This window comes from Tenrec ecaudatus, chromosome 4 (genome assembly GCF_050624435.1).
Source record: "Tenrec ecaudatus isolate mTenEca1 chromosome 4, mTenEca1.hap1, whole genome shotgun sequence".
In the NCBI taxonomy this organism is placed as follows: domain Eukaryota; kingdom Metazoa; phylum Chordata; class Mammalia; order Afrosoricida; family Tenrecidae; genus Tenrec; species Tenrec ecaudatus.
In genome coordinates this window covers 65,808,604-65,834,858 of record NC_134533.1, presented here as the reverse complement: position 1 = coordinate 65,834,858, position 26,255 = coordinate 65,808,604, and the positions used below count along the sequence as shown (strand labels likewise).

At 39.1% G+C, this 26,255-nt stretch overlaps 2 protein-coding genes across 2 annotated transcripts; both read right to left on the bottom strand.

The window, feature by feature from the left end:
* Positions 1-4,177: 4,177 nt before the first annotated feature.
* LOC142446784 (olfactory receptor 52P1-like) lies at positions 4,178-5,113 on the bottom strand. Its single transcript, XM_075548525.1, has one exon. The coding sequence runs from the start codon at positions 5,111-5,113 to the stop codon at positions 4,178-4,180; it is 936 nt and encodes a 311-aa protein (XP_075404640.1).
* An 11,934-nt stretch (positions 5,114-17,047) lies between these two features.
* Positions 17,048-17,983, bottom strand: LOC142446782 (olfactory receptor 52P1-like). The gene has a single exon (XM_075548524.1). The coding sequence runs from the start codon at positions 17,981-17,983 to the stop codon at positions 17,048-17,050; it is 936 nt and encodes a 311-aa protein (XP_075404639.1).
* Positions 17,984-26,255: the final 8,272 nt, after the last annotated feature.

Sequence of the window (26,255 nt, the reverse complement as noted above, 5' to 3'; positions counted from 1 at the left end):
TGGGAATTCCACCTCATCTGATCCTGCCACTCCGAGGCAAAACACTAAGGGCATGCAACAGAATAGCAAGGGGAAGAGAGCAACAAAGTCTGCAGGGAATACCAAAAATAGACGTTGGGGCCAGGGTTTAGCACCCCAACAGACTCAATTGGAAAACACTCCTAAAGGCTGAACAACAGTCCCTGAACTAACTACAAGCTCTTTTTTTCTAGTCGTTTTTTTGTTGTCATTAGCTTGCTATTGTTTTTTGTTGTTGTTTAGTTTTGCTCTGTCTTGTTTTTGTGCAGGTTGTTATCTCTGCAGGTCTGTCTAAATAAAATAGGCTGGATTAACAATCTGGAGGAAAGAACAATGGGACTGAGAGTTCCAGGGGGATATGGGAGAGGGGGAGGTTGGGGGAAAGGTGGTGTTAACAAACCCAGGGACAAGGGAACAACAAATGATCCAAATCGGTGGTGAGGAGGGTGTAGGAGGTCAGGTAGGACAGGATTAAGGATAATGTAATCAAGAGGAATTACTGTAAACCAAATGAAGACTGAGCATGATAGTTGGACAAGAGGAAAGTCAAAGGAAATAGAGGAAAGAGCTAGGAGGCAAAGGGCATTTATAGAGGTCTAAATAAAGGCATGTACATATGTAAATATATTTATATATGGGGATGGGGAAATATATCTATGTGAATATAAGTATAAGTTTAGTATTAAAGTAGCAGATGGACATTGGGCCTCCACTCAAGTACTCCCTCAATGCAAGAATACTTTGTTCTATTAAACTGGCATTTCACGATGCTCACCTTCCTGACACAAACACTGAAGACAAAGTGGGTGCAAAAGCAAATGTGGTGAAGAAAGCTGATGGTGCCCTGGGGTCTTAAAGGCTTGAAGGTAAACATGTGGCCATCTAGCTCAGAAGCAACAAAGCCCACATGGAAGAAGCACACTAGCCTACATGATCACGAGGTGCTGAACAAAAAACCATATCATCGTGAATGAGGGGAGTAATGCGGAGTAGAGGCCCAAAGCCATCTGTAGGCAAGTGGACATCCGCTTATGGAATGGTTGTGGGGAGGAGATGAGCCAGTTAGTGTGCAGCATAGCAATGATGAAACATACAACTTTCCTCTAGTTCCTAAATGCTTTCCTCCCTCCCACTATCATGATCCCAATTCTACCTTACAAATCTGGCTAGACCAGAGGATGTACACTGGTACAGATATGAACTGGAAACACAGGAAATTCAGGGCAGATGACCCCTTCAGGACCAGTGGTGAGAGTGTCGATACCCAGAGGGTGGAGGCAAGGATCTACATATAACTTCCTCCCTGGGGGACGGACAACAGAAAAATGGGTGAAGGGAGACGTCAGAGAGTGTAAGAAATGACAAAATAATAATTTATAAATTATAAAGGGTTCATGAGGGAGTGGGGAGTGGGGAGGGAGGGGGAAAATGAGGAGCTCATGCCAGGGGTCTATGTAGAGAGTAAATGTCATGAGAATGATGAAGGGAATGAATGTACAAATGTGCTTTACATAATTGATGCATGTGTGGTTTGTGATAAGAGTTGTGCGAGCCCCTAATAAATGATTGTAAAAAAAAGTTGGTTGTTCCATATTTTTTAGAATGATTCTGGTTTGGAATTACATTTTCTCTGTCAATTGCTCTGGGAGATCATGATGTTTTTGCAATATTAGTTCTTACTATTGATGAACCTTTCATATATGTAGGGGTTTTCCCCTCTTAGTTTCTTGTAATAGTGCTTTAGTTTATTTGTATACATTTTTTCTATAAGAATAAAGACGAAAATTTCTGCTCCCATAAAGATTTACAGTCTTGGAAACTCAGAGGGACAATTCTACTTTACCTTAAAGGGTCACTGAGTCAGAACTGACTCAAGGCATTAGGACTTTGAGTTTAGTTTTATTTTCCATGATTAGACTGATTTCTAAGTAATAAGTTATGTGTTGAGTCAGCAGTTTGAAAATACCAGCCACTGCATGGAAGAAAGCCTCTAACCTAGGGGATTGGGAGTTTTATATTCACAATACCACAATATTCCTATTACTATAAGCATACCACATTACCCTGGTACTAAAAACTTGAGAAGTAGACAAACTGCCTAAAACTTGTTAATATTAAGATGGTATTTAAATAAACCATTATCCCTATTCCTCTAAAGTAGAAATTTATTAGAATGTCATGAGAATGAAGCAAAATTTCATAGTATTTTGTTATTCTGATTTTTACTGTATTTGGCTTTAGGGTGGTGTGTTGTGGTGTGTGTGTGTGTGTATTGCCACTAGTCTCTTTATTCCACATCATTTTTTTTTTTGCTGAGTTAATTTTATTTGTCATTTTTTTACACTTTCTTTCAGTGCTATTGATTTTGTTATTATTAGGTGTCACTGAGTTGTTTTTGACCTATCGTGACTTTAGTGAAGAGAAATTTCTTGATATGGGTCTGATATCCATAGTGTTAGTAATGACCCAACATTGGGTAACATCATGTTAGCTAGTTGTAGAAGACTCTCACCTAGGGGATTGGGAGTTTCAGCATTCCACTAAATATAAGTGAGCCATCTCAGGAACGGAAGAAAAACTGCACAACCTTCAAGAAGGAAGAGCCAGTAATGGAAGTCATGTGAGATCCCTTCATATAGGCAGCAGAGGCACCAGAATCTACAGCATGAAAACCATGAGACAGAGCAGAGGAGCCATGCCAAGACCATGATACAGAACAGTGACCTCACCAGGCTATAGAATGGTAAATCTGAGTGACTTCAGGAAGGAGTCTGGCTTGCAGAGTCTGATTCCCTTTGGTATTTATCAGGATTGAACTTTGTAATACTAGCCCAAGTGGGACTGAGAGGTTGAGGACTCAAGAGAGACATGCCCACAAGGAAGGTTGAGAAGAGGTGTGGCAGACAACAGGACTGCTACTTTAGTATTTTGTAACCTGTTAACTTCCAGAACAAACCCCGTAACTGATTATTACCTCTGAGTTCTGAGGCCATTGCAACAGATTAGTAAGTGTTGTGTGAGGGACTGTTGGTGTCAGAAGAGACAAAGATAGTTAAAAAGTGGAGGCATGTCGGACCTTCACCATGTAGCATGGAACCGGATTCTTCTTCTCCCGTCAGTAGTATGAATAGGTCACAGATGGCTTCCACTTCATTTCCTCAGTGCATGGCAGCACTCATAGTATTTTCTCAGGAACATCTTTCTTAATAGCAAATCCCCCTTTTAGACAGTGCACTTTACTCCTATTTTCAGTATGATGATCTTCTTAAGAATCTCAAATACAGTGATAGAAACCTAAGGAGAACTTAGAAATTTAGTATCTTGTCTCTTGTTTAGAAGTCAATAACCATACAAGAAGGCATCAGAAAGTACATGGAAGTTTTTCCTTTTATTTAAATTCAATTTAGCAATGACTACTTGATACCTGAGCACACATGCTTAACTTTAAATTTTGCTGAAACAAGCTGTTAGTTCTTAAAAGTTCTTTCATTTCAGTTACATTTTGTTTAATTTTTATTAGAAATAAAGTCATTTATGCCATATCATTAAAGTTTCTATAGGTCCTATTACATTGTAAAATTGATTAACATTTTTATATTCCCATAACCACAATAATCCTATTATTATAAGCATACCACATTACCCTGGCACGAAAAACTTGAGAAGTAGACAAACTACCCAAAAGTTATGAATATTAAGATGGTATTTAAAGAAAATATAATCCCAATTCCTCTAAAGTAGAAATTGATTAGGATATCATGAGACTGAAACAAAAAAACACAGAGAAAATGACCTTAAGTGTAAGTTCTTCATCAAAATAAGAAGAGATGAACATTCATCTTTTTCAAAGAAATGTCATGTGTGGTTGGCGAACATAAGCACAGGAATGAGAGTCATCAGGGACCTTGTGCCATTAGAATGTGCTTTCTAGACAGAAAGCGTGTCTTAGGCTTTCTTTTGGTTTATAACTCAATGAAGGCACACAAACATTGGTCCTTTATGTAAACAAAAAAATAAATAGAAATTATTGCTTCATGTTAAGTATTTTTCCTGCCACTTATTTGTAGACACAAATGAGCCACTGGCTGTTGGGCAATGGAGGCGAGTCATTTGTCCTCATTGTTAATGCCAGTACAAGTTTATTGCCATGGTCCCCAGTCTATGCAGTTCCTCTGCCCAGGCATCTGGCCACTTTGTCCCGTATCTCTTTCATCTTTATACCATAAATGATGGGGTTGAGCATTGAAGGTAACAGTAGATAGAGATTAGCAAGGAGAATGTGGGCATGAGATGGAATGTTGTTGCCAATTCGGTGGGTGAGAGAGGAAAAGAGTGCAGGCCCATAGGAAGCAACGATGACAAAGAAGTGAGCTGAGCAGGTGTTGAGAGCTTTGCAGATGGCATCTTGAGATTTGAGGCGCACCACAGCCTGCAGGATGAGGGCATATGAAAAGCCAATGAGCGCGAGGTCAAGTCCCACAACGAGAAGGATCACAAAAAGCCCATAGATGCGATTGGGTCTGGTGTGGCTACAAGCCAGTTTTGCCACAGACATGTGGTTACAGTAGGTGTCAGGAATGGTCATTCGGCAGAAGGTCAACCGTTGAAGTAGAAGAGGCATGGGTAGGATAAGAATTATCCCCTTAGCGAGAGCCCCCAATGCCAGCCGTCCAACTAGAGAATAACTCAAGATTGTGTTGTAGTGTAATGGCTTACACACAGCCACGTATCGGTCAAACGCCATTGCCACAAGTAGGGCAGATCGCACCACAGATGCACCATGGATGAAAAACATCTGAGTGAAACAGGCGTTAGCAGCAATATCCTGATCCTTGAACCAGAAGATGCAGAGGATCTTGGGCACCAGAGCCAGAGTGGATACGAGGTCAGCCACCATCAGCAGGGCCAGGAGCAGATACATTGGTGTGTGAAGTGTGGCCTCTGTGGCCACCAGGAAGAGGATAACACCATTGCCAATGAGAATAGCCAAAAACATGGAAGAGAAAGAAAGAGAGAGCCACAAATGCTGTCCCTCTAACCCAGGTACACCCATCAGAGTGAAGGTCATGAAGTTGGATTGGTTGAAGATTAGCATGGTGGAAATTGATGGTGGTTGTTAAAGAAGGTTTGAGCACCTGGTGATGAGATGGTGGACTGGTTTTACCAGTTTGGGTTCTAATGAATTACTCAGATGGGAGTCCAGAAAGGAAGATGTAATACCTCTTTAAGACTACAGAAGTCACAATCTGGTTTCTGCTCCATCCTAAGACCCTACATTGTCTTCACATCCCTTTAAAATATGGTGCTATACTTTTTGGTATAAGGAATGTGTGGATACCTTTATTCTCACCCCTCCCAGTTCAGGAATTCTATAAGAATATTTCTGGATTTCGGAGGAAGAAGAGAAGGATGAGCTATTAACCTGTATGAAATTGTGGAAGAATATGATAGAAGAACCACAATCTTCTTATTGGAAAGCCGCCTACATGACGGGGATGTCCTCCAACACTGTTCCACCCCTGGTTCCGGAATGTTGAGCTGTTGGAGGAAATGTCCTTTAAGTTCCTTTGATTTCGTGTGTTGGCACTCTTTTAGAGATTTACCCTCTTATGGTGATGTTATTCCCACCCCGTAGCTGTGTGTAAGCCATTACACTACAACACAATCTTGAGTCACCGTGTGGATTCTGACTCGTTGTGACCCTATAGGATACACTAGCACTTCCCTAAAGGGGTTCCAAGGCTGAAAATCCATATGGAAATAGACTGCCTTATCTTTCTCTCACAATGTGGGTTGGTTGAAATTGCCACACTTTTGGTTAGCAACTGTGTATTTTAAAAGGCTCTAGTTAAACCCAGATGCTCCACTGTGCCACGAGGGCCCCTCTTTTCTATCTCTAGGGCCCTCCAGTTTCTGGACAAAATGTTAAGGATACACTAACAATTTATAAATAATGACACTACCAAGTACTCTTTCTCAGAATCTCATATGGATAATCAGCAATTGTATATTTTCTGGTGAGTCTCTTGTGGTTTCTGGCTTATGTTACTCATACATTTCTCTTCCAATACAATTGGCCCTCAGAAAAGATATGTAGTTTAAATCAGTCCATTGGGACATCTAAGAGCACTCATTTATACTTCAGTTCCTACTATGAATTAATCAAAATTTCTCTGCTTCCACACCCAAAGCAGAATCTGTGCTGATCCGGGCAATAACTCCTTCTCTAGTACCTCCTGTTTATTACCCATCACTCACAATCTGTGTCTTCCATCTAATTTTAAATATTAAATTTAGCTTTGTAGTCTTTGTTCATAGTTCTCTATATTAATGAACATCATACTTCAAGAAAGTACCCTATTGTGATTCAGTCAAAGAGATGATTAATGGTTTTTCATGAAGTATGAATGCATGTCTGAATAAGAAGAAAACATATTAAACTTGAATGTCTGATAAAAAGTTAATAAGTTCAATGGTGGTGTTGCTGGTGGTGGGGAACCAAGGAACACAATCAAGAAAATCATCTCTTAAATAAGAATAATAGTCGTTTCTTTAATTAACCAATTCCTCTTGCAAACTATAAACTCACTGTTACTGAGTTCCATACAAATGATAACAACCCTATAGTAGCATATATAAATTTTGCTTGAAAAGCAGTGACACAGGGTACACTTCAAAGGAACTTTGACCTCATACCTAAGCAGAGACATAAGAGCTCTGATACATCAGGCAGCATTCCAATTGGGTTTGTGGAAGAGGATCTGTACATATCACAAACTATAAGCAATAGAGCTTAAGATGAAAACAGATTTCTTATTTAATCACATGGAGAAAAGTTTCTTTGTTATTTTAGGAATCCTCTGTAAAGAACACACATGACATTTTTAAATGTCCTAATAAATCTTAAATCACTCAACTTTCAACCAGTTTTGCATATATCAATCCTTTATAAAATGAAAGCAAAATAATTGAAGAATAAAATTAGTTCTTAAGAACATTATAATCTTAGAACTATCCATGTAATGTTACTTGTATTAATGTTATGAAAATACTTAACTTTAAACAATAACTAAACAACTAAATACATTTATTTAGATGAATGAATGTGTTCCTATTTATCTGATCAAATTAAAGCTTGGTCTTTCATCAATTTTTTGCCTTCTTACTTCCAATGTTCTTTATTTCATTCGGTTTAAGTCACTCAAGATGTTATAAGTAATCCAGTCGGATACTCTTTCGAATCTTATTTTGAAGAATGTACTCATGTACACCTAGCTTATATTCTTTGAATTTACTTTTCCAAGTAACCTCAGCTTCAACAATTTTTTGACATTATAAGCCCTATAATTCATCAACTCCACAACCTTTTTCTGTATATTATATCCTCACCTATCTCAGCAGGTTAGAAAATATGTTCCATCATTATAAACGCAGCCTTGTGTTTACACTATACACCTAGGATTTCTCTTTCTTAATTCAAATGGTCGATTTTTTTATACCTACTTATTTACTTAGGTACAAATGAATAAGACTTCCAAGAAGCACAGGATTGTTCTTGTGGATTCTATTTTATCTACAGTCCTCAAGTGGACAAACATTATACATTATTATTCAGATTTGGTAACAGCATTAATCTGCTATCCAAAAGACCAATTAAGCAGTTTCTCTGTGAGTGAAAGATTAGCCGACTGCTTCCATAATGATTTATACACTCAGAACCCCAAGGGAGCAGTTTTTTACTGTCCTAGGGGGTTGCTATTAGTGTGGATTGACTAAATGTCAGTGGATTTTAGGTTGGTAATCACCCTTCTAAGGAGCCTGTCATTACAAGTGGGTTATTCTCTGGACTGCTAATCACAAGTCAGCAATTCAAAATCACCAGCCATTCTTTGGGTGAAAGATGAAGTTTTCTGTTCTCATGAAGATTACAGCTTCAAAGACCGACAAGGGGAAGTTCTGCTTTGTCCATAGACTCACAATGAGTCAAAATTGACTGTATTGCAGTGAGTTTAGCTAACTACCTGTGATAGGTTTTTTTGTGACAACATGCTTTCCATAGGACCATGTGGGTGGAGTATAGCCTGTCAATCAAGTGGCAGCTTGATTGAAGGGCAAACAAGATACATGGCCCTCAGAGACCAGCCTCTTCCTCTTTTCCCCTGGATTCAGGCCACACTCTCTGTCTTCCTGTTGCATGCTGAGAGCTGCCAGAGCACTGTGATCCTACCACTGCCATTGGATCCACAACTCTTTGCACCCACCGGCTGTTGATGTTCCTGTATTGCCTTCTGCATTGTTGCATGCAGCTTTGTGAGGGACCTATTTACAAAAATTGGACTTATAGATTAAAATTGGACTTAAGGACTTGATATGGACTGGGGTGGGATATTTGCTTAATATATAATCGCTTCTTAATATAAAGTTCTCTCTTACACATATGTATGGTGTCGCTGGATTTGTTCCTTAAGTCAACTTAGCCTCACACACCCCTCTTCTTGCTTGTGACTCAATTTATTGTCTTTAGTCTCCCAACACTTTCAAGTCTCAGAATCAGGGGATGATTATTATTTTTTCTATTTCATAAGAAAACAGTAGAAACTCCAAGAGCATTTTCTCATTTTCTCACCATCAATACATCACTGCTATGAACCTTGCCTACTTGTGCCCTCTCATTAAGTTAGATGACTTGCCCTTAATCCAATTTAAATTTGACCTCTCTGTTTCTGACAAGAATCATATTTTCTTCCACGTATACAATAAGTTGCTCTTGCCAGTACATCTTCCTATACTGCCTCAAAAACCTTCCTTCTTCTGGTAAGACCTCCCACCATTTTCACATTTCCATCAAAATCTTCTTAGCTAAGAACGTTTAAGTTTTCACTAATACTACTAAGACAATCTCCACTCAGTTCCCCCTGATTCTCTCTTGCATATCTACTGTCTATTGTCCTTAGAGCAATATTACCTTGTTACAATAAGTCACATGATATCTCAACTCTCAATGGCTTCCCATTATACAAGGAATACAATTTAAAAATCATTGCCACTCTAATGTCTGACTTTGAACCACCCCAATCAAAGTCATCTTCTGCCTCTCTCCTCACTGCTTCACTTCATCCCTATGTCTCTTGGTATTTTAAGCATATTTTGTTAGTTGTTGGTTTTTTTGCATAAAGGCACAATCCTTGCTCTTTGATCTGCCACAAACATTTACATGGCTCACTCCCTATTTTTTATAGACCTGTCCTTCTTCAAAGTGGGTGCTGGTGCATCTGTGGTTAAAGTGCTCAGCTGCTAAGTAAAAATCAGCAGTTGAAACCCAGCAGCAGTTTCACAGATAAAAGATGTGCACAGCCTCAGAAATCCGATGTGGTGTTTTTCTTCAGTATCTCAAAACTCGATACCACTGAGTGGATGCTGAGTTATTGTGACCCTTTTGTGAGTTTATGAGACTATAACTGCTTACAGTAGTAGAAAGCCCTGTCTTGGTGATCAGTTGATGGTTTTGAACTGTTGATCATGTGGATCACAGTCCAACACGCAACCACTACCGTCACCAGGGCGCCCAGGGCAGTAGTATGATGTGTCTCTGTCATATTTGACTTGACTGCAGTGAGTTTGGTGCAACTTCAACTCTTATTCCAGTCATACCCATATTTTGGGGCAAACCACTCTTCTTCATGAGCCCAAAAAGGGGTTCATAATTTTGAGTACAAATTGGAAACATCCTAGGAATTTTAAAATTTCTAATAATCTGGATTATCAACTGAATAAAACTTTATCACACGAGGCCAGGGAACTTGTATTTTACAAATCTCCTGGGAGGATTTTCATCGCCATGGCAAACACTCAGTTAGGAATGATGGATACAAGGTTAGGAAAGCCTAGGTTCTCCTTTGTGTGCCTTTTTGTCTCCTCTTCCTTTTCATCCCTTAATTTTATTCCTTCTCCATATAATTTCATCTAGTGAGGGAATACTCAAATGAACAAAAATAACAATGCGGAAAATCCTAAAATCAAGATATAGAAAAGCTAGTGGAAATAAAGAGACTCTTCCATTGAGAAAGGTGAGACGGTAGGGAAACAAAAACCAAAAACCTACCTCAATCAAATAATCGCCAGAGTTCCATCAAATAAAGAATTAATGAGAAAGCATTCTGGTTGGAGGAAACAGCAATGGGAGGAACAAAACATTAGAAAATATAAGTGTATTTAGGGACAAGTGAAAGATGTAACATGATCTTGCTGCCATGGAGTTCTGAAGACAAGATCAGAAAGTGGATCCTTGACTTACAGCCCCTTTTGTCTAGAATGCTTCCCACAATTCTTTTATCTTTTCTGAACCAGCCTGCTCAGTCCCATCGTAGGTACTCATTTCCCCCTCCTTCCCCACGTTATGGCTGTACATGTTTCTGCACTGAATTGCATAACTGTCCTGGTAATATTGTAGCTTTGAACAATTCCTCTTATTTAACTAGAATTTATTGAATTTCTCCTGTGATCCATAATCTATAATCCCAGTCTACTTTATTATCTCTGACCAACATTTCTGAATAATTTTAAATCTCCCAGACTCTTGAATCTTTCACTAACTCATCCTGTCATCCTCTGTAACTTTGTTTAGTTTTCAGAAATGAGGAAACATTTCCAAGTACCTGGGAGACAAGATGTTGAGTGACTAAGACATGTAGTACTAGTTAAATAGAAAGAGTGAGGGTAAAGATGAAAGAAGCTTATGAAACCAAACTGAATTAAAGGGGAGACTGGCATAGTTCTTTTAGTTATTTACATAAAAACATACCTGGAAATGTTTTATAATGTCCTTTTTAATTGCTCCATTTTGGGGACTATTATTCCATTTTCTTCAGGTACTATTGTTGTTGTTTTTGTGTGTGGACTTTCTTAGCTTCTGGGAAGGATTTCCCTTTCCACCCTGGCGGTCCTTTTTGGAATTCTTCCCACCACACAACACAGAAGCTTTCCTGTTACAGTGGACATGTGTTCAGGCTATATAAGGGACATTTTGAACACTATGATCACTTTCTCCAAGAACTCTGGATACAGTTATGACTCCCAGAGGTCTAGGAAGGGAGGAGGGAGGAGGGACTAGTTCATTAGGGGAATCCCATTGGTCATTATATTTAGACAGGAGCAATAGGATCAGAAAAATGGTTTTCAAAGGTAAACAGATCATTTTGAGCATTTCAAGTTTTCTTGTAATGATGAATTGATGGTGCCATATGACTTGTCCTCTCCATTTTGTGCAGACCTTTAGAGAAAGCTTTGACTCTTTAATAGAGGAGTTTTAATAAAGACACGTTTCAAAAAACAATAATATATAGTCTTAAGGAAAACAATTAATGCAGATTATGAGAAAATGTAATATAATTCTAATATTTTTGTGTAGTGGAGAGCATTTCTGTCTATATTTGGCTTTTTTATTCTGGGCTTATAGTTATAAGTAGATCATTTCTGTGTTAGCCCAGGGTAACTAGATAAACAAATCCAGAGACACCCATATATGTGTAACAAAGAGCTTTATAACAAAAAGTACTTATGCATCAACAAAACATCCCAGCCCAGTCCAAATCGATGCATAAGTCTGATACTAGTCCGTGAGTTCCTTGTCAGACTCATGCAGTAATATGCAATGATGTAGAAAGCAGGAATATCACAGGCCGGAGGGTGCAAACTCTTGTGGATTGAATAGCAGTAGATGCATCTGCAGGGATGCCTTGTCAGCAGGAAGTTGAAGGCAAAGACAGTGGGGGAGGTTCCCAGGACTCTCCTTATGAGAAGGCCATGCCAACAAAGAGTGACAATCAGGATGTGACTTGATTGGCAAGTTAAATACCATCCCATGCACTTTGTATATCAGTTTGACATGAAATTATGTAATACCAGGGTTTCTTAGGTCACGCTCTTGCAAAGGGTTTGGGCAGTTTATTTTACAGGTAAGGTCAAAAAAAGTCCTGTAGGGATTGGATACTTTATTATGCAAATAAGGTACATGTGGTGTACTGAGGTGATTGGTTAATGTATAGTCTTCGTGAGAAGAGTAGGCACTAATAAAAGAACTGTAATGAAGTGAATTAATTAACATGGCTCTTCTAGCCACGATCTTTTTTACTTCCACTAAACCTTCTTTTTGGTGAGATTATAGTTTATTGTTATTTTGATGTGCATCTCTCTAATTACTAACGATCATTCCTTCTTGTGTATGTGGGATACCTGAATGTTTTCTTTGATGAAATATCTGTCCATGTCTTTTGATCATTTAAAAAAAGTTTTATCATTTGTCTTTTTGTTGTTTAGGTGTTGAAGTTTTCTATGAATTTTTGAGACCAGTCCTTTGTCTTACATGTTTTTACCAACAATTTTCTTTATGGATCCTCTTTTCAACATTTTGGTGAAATCTTTTGATATGTATAAATGTCTAATTTTTAGAAGGTTTGAGTAATCTATGTTTTCTTTTGTTGTGTGTGTACTTTTAGATACACTTGTTAGTGTATTTATGTCGTGTATACAGTCTCCTAAGTGTGTCCCTGTTTTTTTTCATTGGTAATCTCTTTGGTTTTAGGATTTACCTTTAGGTGATTGGTTCCTCTTGAGTTAACTTTTCTAACTGATGAGATATGAATCCTGTTTAATTTTTGTTTCTCAAATGAATATCTAGTTTGTCAAGCATCATTTGTTAAAGAGATTATCTCTTCCACATTCAATGAGTTTCACCTCTTTGTCAGTTTCAGTTCTACAGATGTAGATGGATTTTCTTCTGATTTTGAAGTCTGTTTCATTAGTGTCTATGCCTGTCATTGTACCAGAACCAGACTATTTTCATTGCCAAGGATGTGTGAGCAGTTTTGAGATTAGAAAGCGTGAGCCTCCCTGCTTTTTTCTACTTCTTTGATAGTGCTTTGTTTATCCAGAGCATATTACTTTCCATAAAAGTTGGTTCTTCCAAGCTGATGGTGCCCAGCTATCAAAGATATAGTGTGTTAGTCTGGGTACTTTGGAGAAAAAAAAAACCCACCCTTCAATAAACCCCAAATATGTTTATCAGCCAGGTTGGCACACAAAACTATCTCAATCCACCCCTTGCCAACTTGGCACCTGTACATCATTCTTAGCAATTAAGGAACACCTACACATTAATCCTATAATCTTGTGAATTTTTTCACCCCACCTATGATAGTTTGTAAGCCAACTGCTTCATGCCTTTATCCCCCCAGTTTTGTATATCCAACTTATATACTGCACACTTACATCAACCCAGTTCACTGAGAGGAAAATCATATTTTCCTACATAAAGAGTCTTCATTCCAGTTGGAGCCTTGTGAAGTCTGAATCCATAAGCAAAGCCAAATCCATAAAGTCAGCAACAATATGCACCAGTTCACAGGCTCAAAGATCTCCATTTGGTCGGGTTTTGATTAACTCAATATGGGCTGCCTTACTTGGCCTCCACAGGGTGCCCATCGGTCGCCTTGTCTTCAGGCCATGGGTTCTCATCAATACTCAACAAGCCTAGCCCCCTCGTACCAGGTCATGTATTTTAGACGAGTCAACCCCATTTCATCTTCTCCTTTATTCTCTGTAAACCACGGCCACAGGTGTCAGTGGTCAAACTTAACCCATCTCTTTATTGCTGCATTTCTCCCACTTCCATTCAACAAGTAGACCCAGCTGGTCACTTAGCAAGCATTTCAGCTTGCTCACAGGCTCCCTTTAATCTTCAGTCCCAGAGAGGAGTTTTCTTCATGGTTTCAGATTTTTTTCCAGCCTCTGACAAAGACTATTGGTTCCTGGGTACACCAAAGCACTGGGTTTGGCATATATTTTCAAAGCTTTCTTTGCAGGCATGTCCTAAACCCATCTAAAGACCAAATTTTAATGGCTGAAAGCAAGTGGGCTTAAAAACTTTCAATTTTCCTACTTCTCGTACTTTTCCCAGAAGACAACCGAGTAAAGTGTGGTTTTATCTGACCTCTGGCTAGACAAAGAAAAACTACCATGAGGAAGAGGTAAAAAAAAAAAAAACATCTATTCTCCATCTTATGATTTGTTTCTCCAGTACCCCACTCCTGGTACCAAAATGTGTCAATATGGGTACTTTAGAGAAACAAACCCACAGAAAGTCATATGTAAGAGAGAGTTTTTATAGAGGGTAAGTGCACATCAAGAAAACATCCCAACCCAGTGCTTTCCAAGCCCATAAATCCAACATTGGCCCATATGTCCAACACCAATCCACAAAGTCCTCCTCCATCTCACAAAACACACACTATGATGCCAACTTCAGGCGGAAAGCCAAATCAGTGAATGTGTAAGCATCTCAGTGCTGGAAGGGATCGTCACAGGACTGCTCCAGCACCCAGGGCTGCATTGGGGTAGGTCCATGTGGCTTCTCCTTGGGGTTGTCTTGCAGGAAGTCAGCCTTGCAAGCTGAAGCAGGGAACTTCTAAGGCAGCTGCACCCTGGTGCGACCATCACAAAGCAAGAAAGGTGAGGCTCACTGAGTCACTTATTCCCCCATCTTTCAATTAACCCCACATGTGCACAATAAACTAACTCATATAGCATCTGGGGTCTTAAAAATTTGAAGGTAAACAAGTAGTCATCTAGCACAGAAGCAACAAAGCCAACATGGAAGAAGCACACCATCCTGTGTGTTCATGAGGTGCTGAAGGGATCAGAATCAGGCATCAAGGAACAAAAATTCATATCATTGGGTGCTCACCTCCCTGAGATGATCACTGAAGACAGATGGGTGGATAAGCAAATGTGGTGAAGAAAGCTGATGATATCTGGCTATCAAAAGATATAGGGTCTGGGGTCTTAAAAGTTTTGGCCATCTAGCTTAGAAGCAACAAAGCCCACATGGAAGAAGCACACCAGCCTTTGGGATCACAAGGTGTTGAAGGTATTAGGTATCAAAGAACAAAAAAATCAAATAATTGTGAATGAGGGGAAATTCAGATTGGGGACCCAAGATCCATCTGTAGGCAACTGGACATCCCCTTACAGTAGGGTCGAGGGGATGACACGAGCCAGTCAGGGTGCAGTGTAACAACGATGAAACATACAACTTTCCGTTAGCTCTGAAATGGTTCCTCTCCTCCCACTATCATGATCCCAATTCTACCTTACAAATCTGGCTAGAGAAGAGGATGTACACTTGTAGAGACAGGAACTGGAAAACCAGGGAATCCAGAAAAGATGATCCCTTCAGGACCACTGGTGAGAGTGGTGATACTAGGAGGGTACATAGAGGGTGTATTGGAAGGGGGGAACTGATTACAAAGATCTACATGTAACCTCCTCCCTGGAGAATGGACAACTAAAAAGTGGGTGAAGGGAGACATTGGACAGCATAAGATATGACAAAATAATAATTTATACATTATCAAGGGTTCATGGCAGGGCCAGTGGGGAGGGATGGCCTAATGAGGAGCTGATGCCAGGGACTTAGGTGGAAAGCAAATGTTTTGAGAATGATGAGGGCAACGAATATACAGATGTGCTTTACACAATGATGTCTGTATAGATTGTGATAAGAGATGTATGAGCCCAAAGAAAAATGGTTTTTAAAAAGATGTTGGTTCTTCCATATTTTTAAGAATGAGTTTGCTTTAGAATTACATTTGCTCTGTATATTGCTTGGAAAATTGGAAAATATTGATGTTTCCACAATATTAGGCCTTTCTATTGATGAACCTTTCATATATGGAGCAGTCCCCCCCTGCCCCCCCACAATTAGTTTCTTGTAATGGTGCTTAAGTTTATTTGTATACATATTTTCTATAAGAATAAAGATGTTAAAGATTTATAGCCTTGGAAACCTAAAGGGACAATTCCACTATATCCTACAGGGACACTGAGTCACAATTGACTCAATGCATTAGGTCTTTGAGTTTAAATTTTTGTTTACATGCTTAGAATGATTTCTAAATAATTAGTTATGTTTTGAGTCAGCAGTTTGAAAATACCAGCCACTACATAGAAGAAAGCCTTTGTCAACTTGAATGCCATTAACTTATCTTTGTTGCTTTATTTCTCTGGCCAAGACTTCCACAATTAGGATAAATAGCATTCTTATCAGGCTTTTTTCACAAGGGGGATGCATTCAGTCTTTCTTCCCTGAACCTAATGGAAACCTAAGGAGAACTTACAAATTTAGTATCTTTTCTCTTGTTTAGCAATCAATAACGATACAAGAAGGCATCAGAAAGTTCATGGAAATTTTTCCTTTACTTTTAATTAAATTCTCCAATGACTTTTTGATGCCTCATTACATATGCTTAACTTTAAATTTTGCTGAAATAGATTATGTTATTTCTTAACAGTTCTTACATTTCAGTTTCATTTTGTTTAATTTTTATTAGAAATAAAGTTATATCTGCCATATCACTAAAGTTTCTATATGTATCATTACATTGTGAAATTGATCCCTATTTTTATATTCACATTACCACAATAATCCTATTATTATAAGCATACCACATTACCCTGGCACTAAAAACTTGAGAAGTAGACAAACTACCTAAAAGTTATGTATATTAAGATGGTATTTAAATAACCACTACCCCAATTCTTCTAGGCAAGTATAAGTTGATTAGCATATCAAAGATTGAAGCAAACAAAAATGCAGAGAAAACTACCTTGAATGTAAGTTCTTCATCAAAATTAAAAGGGATGATCTTTCATCTTTTTCAAAGAAATGTCCTGTGTAGTTGGCGAACATGAGCTCAGGAATGAGTGTCATCAGGAACCTTGTGCCATTAGAATGCTCTTGCTAGAGGAAGGGATGTGTTAGGCTGTCTCTTATTTAGTTTGTAACTTAATGAAAGTACACAAATATCGGTCTTTTATGTAAACAAAAAAATAAACAGAAATTATTGCTTCATGTTAACTATTTTCCTGCCACTTATTTGTAGACACAAATGAGCCACTTGCTGTTGGGCAATGGAGGTGAGTCATTTGTCCTCATTGTTAATGCCAGCACAAGTTTATTGCCATGGTCCCCAGTCTATGCAGTTCCTCTGCCCAGGCATCTGGCCACTTTGTCCCGTATCTCTTTCATTTTTATACCATAAATGATGGGGTTGAGCATTGAAGGTAACAGTAGATAGAGATTCGCAAGGAGAATGTGGGCATGAGAGGGGATGTTGTTGCCAATTCGGTGGGTGAGAGAGGAAAAGAGTGCAGGCCCATACGAAGCAACGATGACAAAGAAGTGAGCTGAGCAGGTGTTGAGAGCTTTGCAGATGGCATCTTGAGATTTGAGGCGCACCACAGCCTGCAGGATGAGGGCATATGAAAAGCCAATGAGCGCGAGGTCAAGTCCCACAACGAGAAGGATTACAAAAAGCCCATAGATGCGATTGGGTCTGGTGTGGCTACAAGCCAGTTTTACCACAGACATGTGCTCACAGTAGGTGTGAGAAATGATCGTTCGGCAGAAGGTCAACCGTTGAAGTAGAAGAGGCATGGGTAGGATAAGAATTATCCCCTTAGCGAGAGCCCCCAATGCCAGCCGTCCAACTAGAGAATGACTCAAGATTGTGTTGTAGTGTAATGGCTTACACACAGCCACGTATCGGTCAAACGCCATTGCCACAAGTAGGGCAGATCGCACCACAGATGCACCATGGATGAAAAACATCTGAGTGAAACAGGCGTTAGCAGCAATATCCTGATCCTTGAACCAGAAGATGCAGAGGATCTTGGGCACCAGAGCCAGAGTGGATACAAGGTCAGCCACCATCAGCAGGGCCAGGAGCAGATACATTGGTGTGTGAAGTGTGGCCTCTGTGGCCACCAGGAAGAGGATAACACCATTGCCAATGAGAATAGCCAAAAACATGGAAGAGAAAGAAAGAGAGAGCCACAAATGCTGTCCCTCTAACCCAGGTACACCCATCAGAGTGAAGGTCATGAAGTTGGATTGGTTGAAGATTAGCATGGTAGAAATTGATGGTGGTTGTTAAAGAAGGTTTGAGCACCTGGTGATGAGATGGTGGACTGGTTTTACCAGTTTGGGTTCTAATGAATTACTCAGATGGGAGTCCAGAAAGGAAGATGTAATACCTCTTTAAGACTACAGAAGTCACAATCTGGTTTCTGCTCCATCCTAAGACCCTACATTGTCTTCACATCCCTTTAAAATATGGTGTTATACTTCTTGGTATAAGGAATGTGTGGAGAACCTTTATTCTCCCCCCTCCCAGTGCAGCAATTCTGTAAGAATATTTCTGGATTTCGGAGGAAGAAGAGAAGGATGAGCTATTAACCTGTATGAAATTGTGGAAGAATATGATAGAAGAACCACAATCTTCTTATTGGAAAGCCGCCTACATGACGGGGATGTCCTCCAACACTGTTCCACCCCTGGTTCCGGAATGTTGAGCTGTTGGAGGAAATGTCCTTTAAGTTCCTTTGATTTCGTGTGTTGGCACTCTTTTAGAGATTTACCGTCTAATGGTGATGTTATTCCCACCCCACCCCCACCCCCACCCCCATATCCATTGTCACTGGGTTGATTCTGATTCATTGTGACCCTATGGGATACACTAGCACTTCCCTAAAGGGGTTCCAAGGCTGAAAATCCATATGGAAATAGACTGCCTTATCTTTCTCTCACAATGTGGGTTGGTTGAAACTGCCAAACTTTTGGTTAGCAACTGTGTATTTTTAAAGGCTCTAGTCAAACCCAGATGCTCCACTGTGCCACGAGGGCCCCTCTTTTCTATCTCTAGGGCCCTCCAGTTTCTGGACAAAATGTTAAGGATACACTAACAATTTATAAATAATGACACTACCAAGTAACTCTTTCCCGGAATCTCATATGGATATTCGTTGTATATTTTCTGGTGGGTCTCTTGTGGTTTCTGACTTATATGACTCACACATATCTCTTCCAATACAATTGGCCCTCAGAAAAGATATGTAGTTTAAATCAGTCCATTGGGACATCTAAGAGCACTCATTTATACTTCAGTTCCTACTATGAATTAATCAAAATTTCTCTTCTTCCACACTCAAAACAGAATCTGTGCGGATCTGAGCAATAACCCCTTCTCTGGAACCTCCTGTTTATTACCCATCACTCACAATCTGTGTCTTCCATCTAATTTTAAATATTAAATTTAGCTTTGTAGTCTTTGTTCATAGTTCTCTATATTAATGAACATGATATTTCAAGAAAATACCCTAATGTGATTCAGTCAAAGAGATGATTAATGGTTTTTCAAGAAGTATGAATGCATGTCTGAATAATAAGAAAACATATTAAACATGAATGTCTGACAAAAAGTTAATAATTTCAATGGTGGTGTTGTTGGTGGTCGGGAACCAAGGAACACAGCCAAGAAAATCATCTCTTAAATAAGAATAATAATCATTTCTTAAATTAACCAATTCCTCTCACAAACTATAAACTCACTGTTATTGAGTTCCATACAACTGATAGCAAGCCTGTAGTAGCATACCTTAATTTTCCTTGAAAAGTAGTGACACAGGGTACACTTCAAAGAACTTTGACCTCATACCTAAGCAGAGACATAAGAGCTCTGATACATCAGGCAGCATTCCATTTGGGTTTGTGGAAGAGGAACTGTACATATCACATACTATAAGCAAAAGAGCTTAAGATGAAAACAGATTTCTTATTTAATCACATGGAGAAAAGTTTCTTTGTCATTTTAGGAATCCTCTGTAAAGAACACACATGACGTTTTTCAATGTCCTAATAAGTTTTGAATCACTCAACTTATAATCAGTATTGCAGTGTATCAATCCCTTATAAAATGAAAGCTAAATACTTGAGGAATCAAGCTAGTTCTTTAGACCATAATAATCTAAGAAATATACATGTAATGTTACCTGGAGTAAAGTTATGAACAAAATTTAACTTTAAACAATAATTAATTAAATACATTTATTTAGATGAATGAATAAGCTCATATTTATCTAATCAAATTAAAACTTGGCCTTTCTTCATTCTTTTGCCTTCTTACTTCCAATATTCTTTATTTTTTGCGGTTTAGGTCACTCAAGATGTTGTAAGTAATCCAGTCGGACACTCTTTAGAATTTGAATAATTTACTCTTGCATGTCTAGCTTATATTCTTGGAATTTACTTTTCCTAGTAACCTCAGCTTCAACATTTTTTTGACATTTAAAATCCTTTAATTCATCAACTCCACAACTTTTCCAGTATATTATGACCTCTCCTCTCTCAATAGGTTACAAATATGTTCCATCATTAGAATTACAGCCTTGTGTTTACACTGTACACCTATGATTTCTCTTTCTTAATTCAAATGTTTGATTTTTTTCTAAACCCACTGATTTACTTAAGTACAACTGAATAAGACTTCCAAGAAGCACAGGATTGTTCTTGTGGATTCTATCTTATCTACAGTCCTCAAGTAGACAAACATTATACATTATTATTCAAATTTGGTAACAGCATTGGTGAAGCATTAAGCTGCCATCAGAGAGGCCAACAGCTAAAATTTTGCAGCTGCTCTGTGAGTGAAAGTTAAGTCGACCTGATTCCATAAGTATTTATAGCCTCAGAACCCCAAGGGGGCAGTTCTCCTCCATCCTATAGGGTTGCTATTAGTGTGAACTGACAAGATGACAGTGGATTTCGGCTCGGTAACCACCCTTCTAAGGAGCCTGTCATCACAAGTGGGTTATGCATTGACTGCTAATCATAAGTCAGCAATTCAAAACCACCAGCCATTCTTTGGGTGAAAGACGAAGTTTTCTGTTCTCATGAAGATTACAGCTTCAAAGACTGACAAGGGGAAGTTCTGCTTTGTCCATAGACTCACAATGAGTCAAAATTGACTGTATTGCAGTGAGTTTAGCTAACTACCTGTGATAGGTTTTTTTGTGACAACATGCTTTCCATAGGACCATGTGGGTGGAGTATAGCCTGTCAATCAAGTGGCAGCTTGATTGAAGGGCAAACAAGATACATGGCCCTCAGAGACCAGCCTCTTCCTCTTTTCCCCTGGATTCAGGCCACACTCTCTGTCTTCCTGTTGCATGCTGAGAGCTGCCAGAGCACTGTGATCCTACCACTGCCATTGGATCCACAACTCTTTGCACCCACTGGCTGGTGATGTTCCTGTATTGCATTCTGCTTTGTTGTATGCGGCTGTGTGAGTCTGAATAGGGAACTATGGGCTAGTATTGAACTTATGGAATAAAATTGGACTTACGGACTTGATATGGACTGGGGTGGGATGTTGACCTGATATATACTTGCTTCTTAATATAAAGCTCTCTCTTACACGTATATGTGGGTGTTGCTGGATTTGTTCCTTAAGTCAATTTAGCCTCACACACCACTCTTCTTTCTTGTGACTCAATTTATTGTCTTTAGTCTCCCAACACTTTCAAGTCTCAGAATCAGGGGATGATTATTATTTTTTTCTATTTCATAAGAAAACAGTAGAGACTCCAAGAGCATTTTCTCATTTTCTCACCACCACTACATCACTGCTATGAACCTTGCAGACTTGTGCCCTCTCATTAAGTTAGATGACCTGCCCTTAATCCAATTTAAATTTGACCTCTCTGTTTCTGACAATAATCATATTTTCTTCCACGTATATAATAAGTTGTTCTTGCCAGTACATCTTCCTATACTGCCTCAAAAACCTTCCTTCTTCTGGTAAGGCCTCCCACCATTTTCACATTTCCATCAAAATCTTCTTAGCTAAGTGTAGGAGGCATCTGGCTGATCAAGGTGTTTACTAATGGGTGACTATTTTGTCACCTGTGCCTCTGTGTCTCTGCAGACAAAAGCATTGCAAATGACTGTTATTTGTGACTTTGCTGCTAAAAGCATTGAGGGATAACTCAGTTATTTTTGATCTCTTTGAGGCTCTCTTGAATCCTGCATATCCCTGTGATTGTCTTTGAACCTAGTGCTTTTATTATTCTAAGGTTAAGAAACTGTGACTAGTTAAGTAACCTTTGCATAGATAAGAGTTTAGGAATGTTTAAGTTCTTTGATGTTTGTTTTGTAACCAATTCCCTTGTGTAAGAAGTGTATAAAAACCAAGCTTCAAATATACACCAGACTTCAGTCCATCAGATTGGAGTCCTGCTGATCCCATGCTTTGTATATATCTCTTTCTTTTCCTTTCATCCATAAGCCGCTCTTTGGACCCAGCTTGATAGCTGGTCTAATCCCCCCCGCAGTTAAGAACTCTTAAGTTTTCTCTTGTACTACTGAAATAACTTCCTCTCAGTTCCCCTGATTCTCTCTTGCATATCTACTGTCTATTGTCCTTAGAGCAATATTACCTTCTCAAAATAAATCTCATGATATCTCAACTCTCAATGGCTTCCCATATATTGTACAAGGAACACAATTTAAAAATCATTGCCACTCCATTATCTGACTTTGAATCACCCCATCCAAAGTCATCTTCTGCCTCTCTCCTTACTGCTTCACCTCATCCTTATGTCTCTTGGTATTTTAATCATATTTTGGTTTTTGCATAAGGGCACTATCCTTGCTCTTTGATCTGCCACCAACATTTACATGGCTCACTCCCCCCCCTTTTTTTTATAGATCTGTGCTTCTTGAAAGTGAGTGCTGGTGCATCTGTGGTTAAAGTGCTCAGCTGCTAAGTAAAAATCAGCAGTTGAAACCCAGCAGCAGTTTCACAGATAAAAGATGTGACCGTCTACTTTCATAAAGTGCACAGCCTCAGAAACCCAATGTGTTTTCCTTCAGTATCTCAAAACTCAATACCAGTGAGTGGGTGCTGAGTTATTGTGACCCTTTTGTGAGTTTATGAGACTATAACTGCTTACAGGAGTAGAAAGCCCTGTCTTGGTGACCAGTTGATGGTTTTGAACTGTTGATCATGTGGATCACAGTCCAACACGCAACCACTACTGCCACCAGGGCGCCCAGGGCAGTAGTATGATGTGTCTCTGTCATATTTGACTTGACTGCAGTGAGTTTGGTGCAACTTCAACTCTTATTCCAATCTTACCCATATTTTGGAGCAAAACACTCTTCCTCATGAGCCCAAAAAGTACATATTGGAAACATCCTAGGAATTTCAAAAATTACTAATAATCTGGATTATCAACTGAATCAAAATTTATCACATGAGGCCAGGGAACTTGTATTTTACAAATCTCCTGGGAGGATTTTCATCACCATGCCAAACATTCAGTTAGGAATGATGGATACAAGGATAAGTAAGCCTAGGTTCCCCTGTGTTTGCTTTTTCTGCATATAATTTGCTCTAGTAAGGAAATACTCAAATAAACAAAGAGTAACAATGCAGCAAATCCTACAAATGAGAAATACAAAAATTAGTGGAAGATAAAGGGACTCTTCCTTCGAGAAAGGTGAGACGTTAGTGAAACAAAAACCTATCCCAATCTGAAATAATCACAAGAGTTCCATCAAATAAAGAATTAATGGGAAAGCATTCTGGATGAAGGGAACAGCAATAGGAAGAACAAAACATTAGAAAATATAAGTGTATTTAAGGATAAGTGAGAGATTTAACATGATCTTGCTGCCATGGGTTTGTGAAGGCAAGATCAGAAAGTGGACCTGTGACTGACATCTTTTTTCTAGAATGCTTCCCAAAATTCTTTTTATCTTTTCTGAACCAGCCTGCTCAGTCCCATCGTAGGTACTCATTTCCCCCTCCTTCCCCACGTTATGGCTGTACATGTTTCTGCACTGAATTGCATAACTGTCCTGGTAATATTGCAGCTTTGAACAATTCCTCTTATTTAACTAGAATTTATTGAATTTCTCCTGTGATCCATAATCTATAATGCCAGTCTACTTTACTATCTCTGACCAACATTTCTGAATTATTTTTAAATCTCCAGACTCTTGAATCTTTCACTAACTCATCCTGTCATCCTCTGTAACTTTGTTTAGTTTTCAGAAATGAGGAAACATTTCCAAGTACCTGGGAGACAAGATGTTGAGTGACTAAGACATGTAGTACTAGTTAAATAGAAAGAGTGAGGGTAAAGATGGAAGAAGCTTATAAAACCAAACTGAATTAAAGGGGAGACTGGCATAGTTCTTTTAGTTATTTACATAAAAACATACCTGGAAATGTTTTATAATGTCCTTTTTAATTGCTCCGTTTGGGGGACTATTATTCCATTTTCTTCAGGTACCATTGTTGTTGTTGTTTTTTGTGTGTGTGGACTTTCTTAGCTTCTGGGAAGGATTTCCCTTTCCACCCTGGCGGTCCTTATTGGAATTCTTCCCACCACACAACACATAAGCTTTCCTGTTACAGTGGACATGTGTTCAGACTATATAAGGGACATTTTGAACACAATGATCACTTTCTCCAAGAACTCTGGATACAGTTATGACTCCCAGAGGTCGAGGAGGGAGGAGGGACTAGTTCATTAGGGGAATCCCATTGGTCATTATATTTAGACAGGAGCAATAGGATCAGAAAAAATGTTTTTAAAGGTAAACCGATCATTTTGAGCATTTCAAGTTTTCTTGTAATGATGAATTGATGGTGCTATATGACTTGTCCTCTCCATTTTGTGCAGACCTTTAGAGAAAGCTTTGACTCTTTAATAGAGAAGCTTTAATAAAGACATGTTTCAAAAAACAATAATATATAGTCATAAGGAAAACAATGCAGATTATGAGAAAAGGTAATATAATTCTAATATTTTTGTGTAGTGGAGAGCATTTCTGTCTATATTTGGCTTTTTTGTACTGGGCTTATAGTGATAAGTAGATCATTTCTGTGTTAGCCCAGGTTAACTAGAGAAACAAATCCAGAGACACCCATAATATGTGAAACAAAGAGCTTTGTACCAAGAAGTACTTATGCATCGACAAAACATCCCAGCGCAGTTCAGCTCGCTGCATAAGTCTGATACTAGCCCTTGACTCCCTTTTCAGACGCACGCAGTAACATGCAATGTTGTAGAAAGCAGGCAAACTCTTGTGCATCCAATAGCTTGGATGTATCTCCAGAGATGTGGCAGTCTCAGAGTGCCTTGTCAGCAGGAAGTTGATGGCAAAGACAGTGGGGGAGATTCCCAGGAGCCTCCTTGTGAGAATGCCATGTCCACAAAGAGTCACCATCAGGCTGTGACTTGATATATCAATGTGACATGAAATTATGTAATCCCCCAATTTTTTAGGCCACGCTCTTGCAAAGGGTTTGGGCAGTTTATTTTACAGGTAAGGTCAAGAAATGTCCTGTAGGGATTGGAGAGTTTAGTATGCAAATAAGGTACATGTGGTGTACTGAGGTGATTGGTTAGTGTATAGTCTTAGTGAGAAGAGTAGACTAATAAAAGAACTGTAATGAAGTGAATTAATTATTGTCCCTCTTCTAGCCATGATCTTTGTTACTTCCATCAAACAGTCTTTGTTTTGCAGATGGGCAAGTCTTGCAATCTGAGCAAGAAGGTGGGGGAAAATATTAACTGGATTATACAATCCAGCTCTGAGTGTGTGTTAATAGAGTTAATGGTGGTTTTTGTTCTGATGAATATAAAATTAGCTATCTCAGAAACAGGAAACTGTAGGCAGATCTTCCTTCCAGCGAGAGATCATAAGCAGCAGTACAGTGTGTCCTTTGGACCCTGATATTCCTGTGCGTTGATCCTCCTTGGTTTTGGAGACAGCTTTGACATGAGAGGTTTGGCATAGGAATCAAGAGTGAGAGCATGAGACGGAATGGTGAACTTCCCAGACAAGGCAAATAAAGCTGAGTGCTTTGGGGCCAGAGGCTGGCTTGTGGAGTGAGGTGCCTCTGGGCATTTTATGAGGGGAGCTGGGTTTGCCCATCTACTGAGCTGAAGTTGGGTGTCTTTTGGTTGAGATTTATATCTGAGAGACATGCTCCTCGGAGATTCATTAGCAATTCTAACAGAGGTTGGTAACACAGGTCAGGCCAAGTATGGGAGGATCAGAAAGCGGCCCAGGGCCAGAGAGTTGCGTGAGAGCACATCAAATAAGAAACTGCTGTCACTCAACAACTATATCCTGGGCTTTTCTCACCTTACTGTAACCTATAAACACATGAATTATCTGCGAGTTCTGTGTGTCCGTTGTAGTAAAATTTCCAAGTCACAAAAGCAGAGTGTGGTGGGAAAGTTGGTGTCAGAATTGTTAGTATGAATAGAAGGCACAACGTGCCTGACCTCAGCATCAAATTTGGATGCTGCTGATGTGATGCTTG